General features: G+C 37.7%; 1 protein-coding gene across 5 annotated transcripts in view; it reads left to right on the forward strand.

Annotated features, from left to right (window-relative positions):
• NMI (N-myc and STAT interactor) overlaps window positions 1-5,506 on the forward strand; it is a 38,804-nt gene extending 33,298 nt beyond the window's left edge. For 4 of the 5 annotated variants that reach the window (XM_073807715.1, XM_073807716.1, XM_019922300.3 and 1 more), the window contains 4 exons: window positions 2,349-2,455; window positions 2,542-2,728; window positions 4,548-4,654; window positions 5,109-5,506. In XM_073807715.1, the coding sequence (XP_073663816.1) occupies window positions 2,349-2,455; window positions 2,542-2,728; window positions 4,548-4,654; window positions 5,109-5,294 (587 nt within the window). In that variant the 3' untranslated portion in view covers window positions 5,295-5,506. The remainder of the gene's footprint in view (window positions 1-2,348; window positions 2,456-2,541; window positions 2,729-4,547; window positions 4,655-5,108) is intronic. The other variant, XM_073807717.1, reaches the window with a different exon arrangement.
• The last annotated feature ends 6,599 nt before the right edge of the window (window positions 5,507-12,105 follow it).

The raw sequence follows: 12,105 nt of genomic DNA on the forward strand, positions 1-12,105 counted from the left end.
AACAGATTCTCAGGTGTTTAAGTGATTTACCTAAATGCACAAGACCTGTGAATGGCAAGAGCCCTGGAGTCAGAGATTTGGGAGTGGGACCTGATGTTTGCCACGTCCGCCATGGTGTGGGACCCTCTTGAGATCTGGGGGCACCTTAATGAGGAGAATCTGGCTTTGAGTGCCAGCTGTGCCCCGTTCTAGAAGTGTAACTTGGTTGGGTTCTTTATAAATCTCAATTTCTTTATGACACATTTTGTGGCAGTACCTACCTCAGGGGGTTGCTTTGAGTATTAAATGAGAAATGTTGAAAAATACTTAGCACAGTCTCTGATATGTAATAAACACTTAATAAATGTTAGTTGTCATTATTGCTACATGTTAGGAATTTTTCAGCTAAAGAAACAGAAGCTTACCTAAGATAAGGAACTTGCTCAAGGTCCATACAGGTGATAAATTGCAGAGCTGAGAGCCAAACCTCAAGTACCCTTGTATGTTCTACTGTACCAACATTCCTCTGAGCAGGCCACCATCTGGGCTTTTTGTTCTCGTATTTTCCAAGTTAGATTAAGTTATGGGTGGGGTCAGATGGTCTTCACAAGCCCTTCCAGTGTTCAGATTCTGGGAATCTATGATTATAACTCATGTCTCCTTGACACCTGGTTTGTTACTATAGCCTGAAAATAAATAGAAAGGCATTCTGGCAGGTCACTATATGCACATACGCTTTGTCCACCCTGGGTCCGCCCCTGCAGCTGAGGGTGAAGGGGGAGGCCGAGAGCCCTGTTGGCAGTTGGCAGTTGGCAGTGGTAATTGAGATATAACTGAAAGATGGAAGTGAGGATTTGGGAAGCAAGTATTCTGCATAGGAATTACCTGGGGATGCTGGGAACAGGATTTTCTTCAAAAACAGCTGCATCACTGCTTCCACCCTTGGCATGGCTCTGAGGTCCTGCTCTTCTGGACAACTTTGGGTTTCTACACAATTAAATAGGAGTTGGCTTTTGACAGAGTCACAGAAGTTGAAACACAAGTAGCCCTCTCAGCTGTGTCAGATCACCAGATGTTGGAGGTTTGGGGGGGTGGGGGAGGGGTGGGCATTGGGAGGGAAAGATCATCATCTAAGTATTACTTACAGTTGATAATCTCTTATTGTTGCCTGTTGTCAATAACAACAAAAAAGATGTAATTCAAGTTAGAGAGCCATATCATGGTACAATGAGTCTGAATTCCCACATGACAATGCCCTGTTTTCTAGCCTTGTTTCTCTCTTCCTCCAGCTGTGGTGTGCTGTCTGGTTGTTATAAACACATGTGAGGTTTATAAGACCGAGACTAATTTGTGTCTAGTCTTTATGACCTATTAGAGTAAGCAGCTCCAAATAGCAACAACTGAAGGGTTATAAACTCTTATGTCACACAATTAAAAATAAACACATACCCACATGCATTTTATTTTGGTTTTTTATTATTCTTATTTATTTATTTATTTTTGGCCGCGTCTTAGTTCTCCGACCAGGGATTGAAACCCAGCCCCTCAGCAGTGAGAGCACCGAGTTCTAACCACTGGACCACTAGGGAATTCCCCGCACATTCATTTTAAACTGTCCTATAGTTGCTATTGGATTTCTAATGATGTTTGGCATAATTATATTACTAAGCCTTTCCCATTTGCATGGCTAAATTAGACTAGATAGTTTTGTGATCAGTATATGAAGACTATCGACTTTTTAATGAATGATCTCAAGAGCATTTTAAGGAGAGTAGAATTCTTCATTAAATATGACCAAAAAAAAAAAAAGACTCACTCTTTGGTATTTAAGTCTTTGTGGTCTTTAATATGTAATCCTGGGGAAATACAGAGACAAGAACAAATATTTATTTCTTTGTTGCTTGTAACATATTAAGGAGCAGTGACAAATGATAAATAAGATTAATTGTCGGAATGGCACTGACCTAAAAAGTTTTCCTAGCTTACTCAACATGGAAGAAATTTCTGGCTGAGCTTTAATGTACTAAGGGAGTTCTCTGATAATTCTGTCTACAGTGGAAAGGAAGGGTGTGGCTGTACTGAAGTAATATATGAATTTCTGAGGAATCATCGGGCTTATCTCTTAAGGGATGAATCTAGAACTTGTCGAGAATTTCTACATTGTAATTTTTTGCTGATATATTTTGACATTAATATATCCTACTATGGTGGCAAGACCATCATCACTTAGAAATCCTAAGAAAAATGTAAAAATTAGATCCCTTAAAATTAAAGAAAATTTAAAATACTCAGGATTATTTGTTGTTAAACCAAACATATAAAAATGTATTGAAATATTGGAAATTAATACTTCCCAAATTATTTTTCAGTTGCCCAAAATGTGATCAGAGTGGGGCACCATCACGTGCAGATACCGGATGTAAATGTGAAGGTTATGGCCAGCCCGGTTCCATTAAACTTAGGAGTCAGATTCCAGGTAACATCGTGATTAAAGCGTTTCAGAATTTGTTAAACACGGACACTTTTCTCATCCATATTTCTGAACGTGAACCGATTTCCCAGGTTCACGTAGAAGTGTCTAAAATGAAGATCCATGTTACTGACATTCCTGATGAACTGCCTGAAAGTCAGATGAGAGACAAGCTAGAACTGAGTTTTTGTAAATCGCGCAACGGAGGCGGAGAAGTGGACTGCGTGGAGTACGACAAGCAGTCCCGGAGCGCCGTCGTCACGTTTGTGGAAAGTGGAGGTATTCCCGCACTGAGAGTTAGACAGTACTCTAGCATTTAAATTACGTTCTGCCAGGTCTGAAAGTATCCCTTTCTACTGCTTTTATTTGGAATTTATTAGACAGCATAATAACAGGGGATTTTTTTTTTAACCTTATGAAATGGTAGAGTCCTGAAAATGATTTCCCTGAGTGCTACTGAGAATGATAGGATTACAGATAACAAGTACCTACATCTTAGTGCATTTCTATCACGTGCCAGGCATGGGGTCTTTGGTGTTTTATACATATATCTGCTCAGATCCATAGCACAGCTCTGGATGTAGGTGTTACACTCGTTTTATCGATGAGGAAACTAAGGCGTACTCAAGGTAAGCAGCTTACCCAAGATCGCACAGTGGGTGTGTGGCAGAGAAACATTCTGAAAAAAAAATATATAAAACTGTCTCTTCATCTCACTTATTACGATTGACAAGGATCTCAGGTGGAGGTAATCGATTCCAGGAAGAAAAGGGGGTAATAGAGAGAACAGCTGTTCCTTTTTTAGGTAGAAATGGACTTTTATCAAATCATCTTAGGGAGGTTTATATTCTTATAATGAAAAATAGAAGATTCTCCAAGTTCTTTTGTTAATATGTTCAAATGATTCTCAATGTAAAAATCTCTTCCTCTAGTTAATCTAGTTCTTAGGACTTCTCCACGGTTTGTGCATATGATCGAAATCCAAATATACAATTAAAAACCGTTGACTGATTTAAGTTTTTCATAATAAAGTAATACATGCTTTTTAAAGAAAATTGAAATAATAGAGAACAACATTAATTTAATAAAAATGGAGACATTTCCTTAAATTTCCAAACTTCCCTTTCTCCTGCTATGTAGCTAGTTATGGTTAGGTGAATGTCTTTCCAGATCCTTCTGGAATTGCTGGATAATATGGAAATTCTATGTTTAATGCTTGAGGAACCGCCATACTGTTTTCCACAGTGGCTACACCTTTACATTCCTACCAGCAATGTACCAGGGTTCCAGTTTCTCCACATCCTTGCCAGCAAGGATCTACACTCTTAACCACTGTACTATATTGCTAATTCAAGGTGGACTGGTGAGAGGAGAAAAAAAGTGATTGGATATTCTTACGAACTGTTTCTGTTCTATGCAATCTTGACACATTACCTTTTTTCCCTCTAGGAAAAAAAGCTGCTAAAAATAAATCTGGTTATTTCTTGTGTTGGAGAAAGTTGATGAATTTTTGTTATTTGCCTTCACTTTTTTTAGATGACATTCAGCACCCCTGCACCTTTGATTAACATCATTATACAGGTTTATTGAATGTCATGTATTAGTTACAGGACAATTAAGTAATTTTATATATATAATAGTAATATAGTAATTTGCTATATGTATGTCTGTGTATATATATATATATATATATGCACAGAAAGAGAGAGAGAAAGAGTATTCTAATCATAATTTGCATGTGTACTTCTTGAGAGATTGGGAAACACTGGGTTTTGTTAGGATGGCTGGGTTATTTTTTGCAAATGGTTATCACATTTTATGTAGCTCAAGGTAGGTCTATCTGAGGACATCGCAGCTCACTGTGCATTGATTGACTGATAGTTTAAGACAGATGGAGCTATTTAAATCTCATTATCATTTGGTCTTATGTTTTTTAAAATTATGTACTGTGAATTCTTTAAAGTGGACTGTAGAATTTCTTAAAAATTCATCCCTCAAGCCACTGTTTACTCTGACATTCTGTTTGAAGGAGGTTTTAACTTTGGTTAAAAAATGTTTGATATAAAGGAGAAAATAATTTTTAAAAATTTACTTCTAGTTGCTGATAAGATTTTGAAAATAAAAGACTATCCTCTTTATATAAATGAAAACTGCCAGAGAGTTACTGTTTCTCCGTACACAGAAACATACCTGAAAAAGTTTCAGGTAAAGTCATCTCTCTTCTTTCATTTTGGAAACTTATTGCCCGGCCCCATCCCACAGAAAATAAAAAGTTGTGATTCTGTTTCCATTAGAATCTTATTAATTAACCTAGCCTGCCATCCTGAAAGCTACAACTCATGCCTAACTCTTGGTTTCGCTTCCCCTCCAGCATTCATTTCGTGACTTGATCTTGGCACTTCCACCTCTCACTACCTCTCTAACTGGTCTCTCTGTCCATAGAGTTGCCCTCCTTTCCTCTATTTGTCACAATGGCACCAGAGTTATCTTTCTGAAACTCAGATCCAACTCTGATATTCTCTTGCTTGAAAATCTTCCTGAGGCCCGTTGTCTCTCTCAAGATAACATCCAAACTATTAAGCAGAGCTTATAAATGTAAAGTTTTATAATTCAAAGCGCTTAGAAAATTTTCTATTTATCTTTTTATTTTGCTTCTTAGGTATTTTCAGGAGTATCTAAGAAGACGGTGCTTCTGACTGGACTGGAAGACCTTCAGATCATAGATGAAGAAACTGTAGAGGATTTTATTAATATTCACTTTCAACGGGAGAAAAATGGAGGTGGAGAAGTCGAGGTAGTCAAGTGTTCCCTTGGGCAACCTTACATAGCATACTTTGAAGAATAGAGTCATGGAATCCTATGAAAATTAGAGCTTTTGAACCCAAATCACTGTTAATGCTTGACAAAAATGAATATCCTTTTCCTTAAAAAAAATAATTCTTTCGTGTTTGTTTATTCTTAGATACAAAATATATTTCTGTTTTTGAATTCTTTGTTTCCACCTGTGCTGAATGTTTACAAATGCAATAACTATATTAAAACTGTTTTGTTCATAAATTTTGTGGCTGGGTGCCATGTCCATTGAAATGAACCATAAGTGATCCAGTTGTCCGCCTGCCATGTTGGCTCATTCTGTCATGGTCTGAGCCAACAGCAGAATTAAATTCATATTAAAATGCTGGCAGAAATGAAATGCTTTTAGAAAAGATTCTAAACCTAGACCTATCCAATGCTGCCTGCCATCTAAAATAAAGGGAAAAACTAAAAAGAAAAAAGGCTTGGTTTTGCTTCTGATATTTCATTTTTAGGTTTTCAAGTTGTTATACTACCATCAGAAATACTCATTTCTCTCACATTTCTCTTTGGAATAAGAAATGTTGCCTATGGGGCTTCCCTGGTGGCGCAGTGGTTGGGAATCCGCCTGCTGATGCAGGGGACACGGGTTTGAGCCCTGGGCCGGGAGGATCCCACATGCCGCGGAGCAGCTGGGCCCGTGCTCCACAAGTACTGAGCCTGCGCTCTTCAGCCTACGAGCCACATCTACTTAAGCCTGCCACACGCCTAGAGCCTATGCTCCTCAACAAAGACAAGCCACCTCAATGAGAAGCCTGTGCACTGCAACGAAGAGTAGCTCCCGCTCAACTAGAGAAAGCCCACGTGCAGCAACAAAGACCCAATGCAGCCAAAAATAATAATCTAAAAAATATATTAAGAAAATTTTAAAGAACCTCATTTAATTTTGATTGGTACAATCTCACTAGCACAGAGGGTGTTATATTTAGTCTATGGTAGACTTCCAATTAGAAATAATTTTTTCCTAATATTTAGGACAAAGTTGGAAACAGTCCCTTTTGTTTCTTTTGGGGGCCTTCCTCAGACAGTAAAATAGATAATTTCATCTGATCTTAAATTTTCACAATGGTTTTGATAAATGTTACTTATCCTAGAAAATTATGCTTTTTCTTTGGGTTCCTTTCACCATTCCACCTCTGTGTGATCTGACTAAAACTCAGAAATCAAGCACTGGCTCTCCTGCTTATTTCCAGAGTTTTACAGATTTTACAGGAGGAAACTTTTCTTTAAAATATACCAAAAGATACTGTATTGACTATTTAACATATTGCATGTTATGGTAGGAAGCCTTCAACTATGTGTCCAGGATGAGCTATCTCCACTTATTAATGTGTGAAAAGACTTTGTCATTATGTAAGTCAAGAAAGACAGATAATGTGGAATTACAAGTCCCTTTTGCTGTTTGTAGATTTATCAGTCAGGAGAGGCTGGGCTATGCTGTGATAGCACAACCTCCCAAATCTTGGAGACCTAGTAAAATAAAAGTTTACTTCTCGCTCATGCTGAACGTCCAACAAAAGTTGGTAAGGGACTCTGTCTTAATCACTTCAGGCCCCATCTTGAGACATGCTTCCAGAATCATGCAGGTGGGGAAAAGTGAAATCTGGAGAGTCTTGCACCAGCAATTAAATGCTGTGACCCAGAAGTGACCTGTGCCATTTCCTCTCACATCTCATTGGCCAGAAATAGTCATATGGCCTCACTGAAACATAACGGGGCTAGGAAATTCCCTGACTGTCCAGTGGTTAGGACTCCTGCTTCCACAGCAGGGGGCATGGGTCGGGTCTCTGGTCGGGGAACTAAGATTCCACATGCCATACGGTGTGTCAAAACAAAAGAAAAGAAAGAAAATATAAGGGGGCTAGGAAATTCCGTCTTGTAAAAATGAGAACTAGATATAGTTGAGACAGAATAATAAGGAATAATAAGTGTAGTATGTCCTGTCCTACTGGTCATAAATATGTTTTTTTTTTACCATCTTTATTGGAGTACAGTTGCTTTACAATGGTGTGTTAGTTTCTGCTGTATAACAAAGTGAATCAGTGAATCAGCTATGTGTATACATATGTCACCATATCCCCTCAATCTTGCGTCTCCCTCCCACCCTCCCTATCCCACCCCTCTAGGTGGCCACAAAGCACCGAGCTGATCTCCCTGTGCTATGGAGCTGCTTCCCACTAGCTAGCTATTTTACATTTGGTAGTGTTTATATATCAATGTTGCTCTCTCACTTCATCCCAACTTACCCTTCTTCCCCGTCCCCGTGTCCTCAAGTCCATTCTCTACGTCTGCGTCTTTATTCCTGTCCTGCCCCTAGGTTCTGCATAACCATTTTTTATTTTTAGATTCCATATATATATGTTAGCATACGGTATTGCTTTTTTCTTTCTGACTTACTTCACTCTATATGAGAGTCTATAAGCCCATCCACCTCACTACAAATAACTCAATTTCATTTCTTTTTATGTCTGAGTAATATTCCATTGTATATATGTGCCACATCTTCTTTATCCATTCATCTGTTGATGGACACTTACGTTGCTGCCATGTCCTGGCTATTGTAAATAGTGCTGCAATGAACATTGTGGTACATGACTCGTTTAGAATTACCGTTTTCTCGGGGTATACACCTAGTAGTGGGATTGCTGAGTCATATGGTAGTTCTATTTTTAGTTTTTTAAGCAACCTCCATACTGTTCCCCATAGTGGCTGTATCAACTTACATTCCCACCAACAGTGCAAGAGGGTTCCATTTTCTCCACACCCTCTCCAGCATTTACTGTTTGTAGATTTTTTGATGATGGCCATTCTGACTGGTGTGTGGTGATACCTCATTGTAGTTTTGATTTGCATTTCTCTAATGATTAGTGATATTGAGCAGACTTTCATGTGTTTGTTGGCAATCTGTATATCTTCTTTAAAGAAATGTCTATTTAGGTCTTCTGCCCATTTTTGGATTCTGTTGTTTGTTTTTTTGATATTGGGCTGCATGAGCTGCTCGTATATTTTGGAGATTAATCCTTTGTCAGTTGCTTCGTTTGAAAATATTTTCTCCCATTCTGAGGGTTGTCTTTTCATCTTGTTTATAGTTTCCTTTGCTATGCAAAAGCTTTTAACTTTCATTAGGTCCCATTTGTTTATTTTTGTTTATATTTCCATTTCTCTAGTAGGTGGGTCAAAAAGGATCTTGCTGTGATTTATGTCATAGAATTTCTTGTTCTAGTTTCTTTGTTAAATGCACCAAGACATATGCTACTAATTTTGGCTTTCACACTCTTTTTTAAAAACCTACAAGCTAATTAGGTATATTATTTGCCTTCCAAGCTATCATGTGTGACAGTTTTACCAAATGTTTTTCCACTACATAATATGGATCAGCATCCTAATCTCTGATAACTATTTTCTAATCACCTGCCATTTGGTCTCTGAGCCAAACCCTGTATTTTAGATTGTGTTGTGGATTTTCTTTTCTTTTCTTTTTCTTTCCTTTTCTTTTCTTCTCTTCTCTTCTCCCTTCCCTTCCCTTTCCTTTCCTTTTCTTTTCACTACATCAATACTCCACTTCAGAATACCAATTTCTGTATCATTTGGGATAGACTATGTGATGCTGATGTAACAAATTATCTCTAAATTTCAGAGACCTAAAACAACAAAAGTTTACTCATTGCTCATTCTACATGTCCATGTTGGGTCAGTGAAAGGAATGCTCATGGTAGCACTCAGTGAACCAGGGTAACAGCAGCCACCAATTTTATTGCTAGATGCGATGCCAGAGGAAAATAGTTTTGAAGGGTCTTGAACTGGCAATGAAATTTTTGGTCCAAAAATGTTCCTTCCATTCACAACTCAACCAGAACTAAATATACAGCTCCACCCAACTGTAAAAGAACTTGGATGTTCAATCCTAGCATATGCTGGGAAGGCAGAAAGCCAAAACTGTATAGTGAATAGCATTAATGATATCCTGTTGGTATTTGCAAAGAAAAAGATGCTTATTCTTGAAAAATACACAGCGTATATTGAAGATAATAAAAATCACCAAAAATTCACCCCCACAGATAATGGTAAACATTTTTATGTCCTCCTTTCCAGTCTTTTTATTTTTTAATCATGTTACATTTCACCTTGTGAAATGTTATTTTTTCCCTAAATGTTATTTTTTCCCTATTGTTGGACATTAAGATTGTTTCCAATTTTTTCGTACTTATAAGTGCTAAGGTGTACATAAACCTTTATGTATCTTGTTATACAGATCTTTTTTCTGCAGTTCTGACCTTATTTCAAGGTGATACTTACTAGTGTGAGAGGTTGAAGGATATAAATTCTTTTAAGGATCTTGATACATATGGCTACAATTGCTTTCCAGAAAGGTAGGCATCAGTCTGTACTTTTATAAATAGTGCAAGAAAGGACTATTTCACTGCTCCCTTTCAGCATTGACTGCTACACTTTTAAAAATAACTTTCTTTTTATCCTATTTTTAGAAATCTTCCCAATGAATGCCACATCTTATGAAAATCAGTAATTATCAAGATACAGGTGAAACATCTAGTAACAGGTTTTGTTTTTGTTTTTTCGGTATCACAAATTAAAAATATTCAGGAAAATGTTGACCAATTTGATTTTACTTAAGCTGTGAGACAGAAAAAAAAGTATAGTGAGATAGGAGGCCTTCTAATTGGGGCTGTGAGAGATTAAAATTTTTTCTTTTGGATGTAGTTTTAGTAATAAGTTGCTAGAATTATTTTGGACTCATGCTTCCTTAGAGACAGTTTGGCACTGGGGGGGAGGGAATTTTCTTCAAGCCTCTTAGGGTCCCTGTTTGGATCTGGAAATTAAACTGACAAAGACAGATTAATGGGAGAAAAGCGTACACATTTATTTAATATAAATTTTTTGTGACATAGGAAGCTTCACAAGGAAATTAAGATGGGAAGAAATGGTTAAACCCGAGTGTTTCCATGCTAGGGTTGATGAAGAGTAATGTGATAGAAAGTGGAAAATGATAGGACCTAGAATAACAGCTAAGTGTAGTAAACTGAGGGAAGCTTAGTAAGGCCTAGTCACTCAGATTCCTCTCTGTGTCCCTCTGTCTTTGGAGATAAGGATGTTCCTTTCCTGTGGGTATAGGGAGGGCACCTCTCACATGAGGGTTTTATGACCTGCTTCAGGAGGAAGGTCAGAAAGTCCTTCCAGTACATGCCATTTCCTTTAGTTTGACATATTCAGTATGCCAAGGAGCCATATTTTGGGGTAGCATGTCCTGAATGCTGTCAGCACATACAAGTTGGAATAGTTGGCACATACAAGGTTAAGGGTCACCCTGGGTCAGATTTGATCTCACAGATGAGTAGACCTGCATTGTCCACTCTAATCTGAGGTCTCTCGTTCCCTGGAGAGGATCCCAGTTTGGATTATGGTGCTCATGTCCATTCACAGTTTATCTTTGTTTCCACCTCCAGCCCAAGGCATCACTTTTCTACTTTGTCTCTTCACATATTTGTCTTTTCTGGTTAAATGTGGCCACTATATGGCCTTTTGTGTCTAGTTTTTTTGTACTTAGTATGATTTTTTTGAGTTTCATCCTTGTTATAGCATGTATCAGTATTTCATTCCTTTTTATTGCCAAGTAATATTACATTGTGTATAAATGTGTGTATGTGTATATATATAATATACATATAATATATATATTATGTACATAGTATATATATATAAAATGTATTTTATTCATCCTTTAAGCAATTGATGGCCATTTGGGTTATTTCTATTTCTTGGCTATTACTATAATGTTATGGACATTTGCTTATAAGTCTTTGTTTGCAAGCATGTTTTCATTTCTCTTGGGTAGTTATCTAGGAGTGAATTTTCTTGGTCATATGGTAAATTTATGCTTAACTTTTGATAAACTGCTCAACTGTTTTCAAAGGTGGCTGTAACATTTTGCTTTCCCACCAGCGATGCATGTGGGTTCTCATTTCTCCACATTCTTGACATTTGCTGTTATCTGTCTTTTTGATTACAACCATTTTAGTCAGTATGGAGTGGTATTTCATTGTTTTAATTTGCATTTCTTTAACGACTAGTGATGTTGAGCATATTTTCATGTGCATATTATGAATTCATGTATCTGCTTTGATAAAATATCTATTCAGTTTTTGTCCATTTTTAAGTGGGTTATCTTATTTTTGAGTTGTAAGAGTTCTTTTTGTATTCTGAATACAAATCCCTTATCAGATGTGTGATTTGCAAATATTTTCATGGTGTTCTTTTTTTCTAACGGCTTGGATATATTAGTCAGAGTAGGCAGGTGATATTGCTGAAAAAAAGTTCAGTGGTTTTAAACATCAAAGTTATTTCTCATTCACGTACATTTTGTTATGGGTCCAGGCAACTCCCTCTTGCAGCTGTGTTCTATGTGTTGGCTCACTGATGCATGTTGCCTTCAATACATGCTTCTATGTGCACCAAGGCAAAGAGAGTGTTGCAGACTCTTGCACCGGCAATGAAATGCTTCCATCCAAATATGAGACATGTCAGTTCTCCTCCCATTTCATTGGCTGAATGAATCATATGGCCATGCCTAACATCGAAGGGAGAAGGGCGATCCCTCCACTTGGGATTGAATTGACAACAAGGAATGTTGGTGAGCAGCACTACTGTTAGGGGAACCACTGACCAAAACCACCCGCCCTGGCCAGGCCCTACTGTAACCGCTTGCATGAGTTATCTTACCACAGGAGGTCCTGGTAAGGAACATGGAACTAACAAGCTACCACCAACCAGAAGAATTCGGGAAAGGT

The sequence above is a fragment of the Tursiops truncatus genome, chromosome 7, assembly GCF_011762595.2.
Source record: "Tursiops truncatus isolate mTurTru1 chromosome 7, mTurTru1.mat.Y, whole genome shotgun sequence".
Classification (NCBI taxonomy): Eukaryota; Metazoa; Chordata; class Mammalia; order Artiodactyla; family Delphinidae; genus Tursiops; species Tursiops truncatus.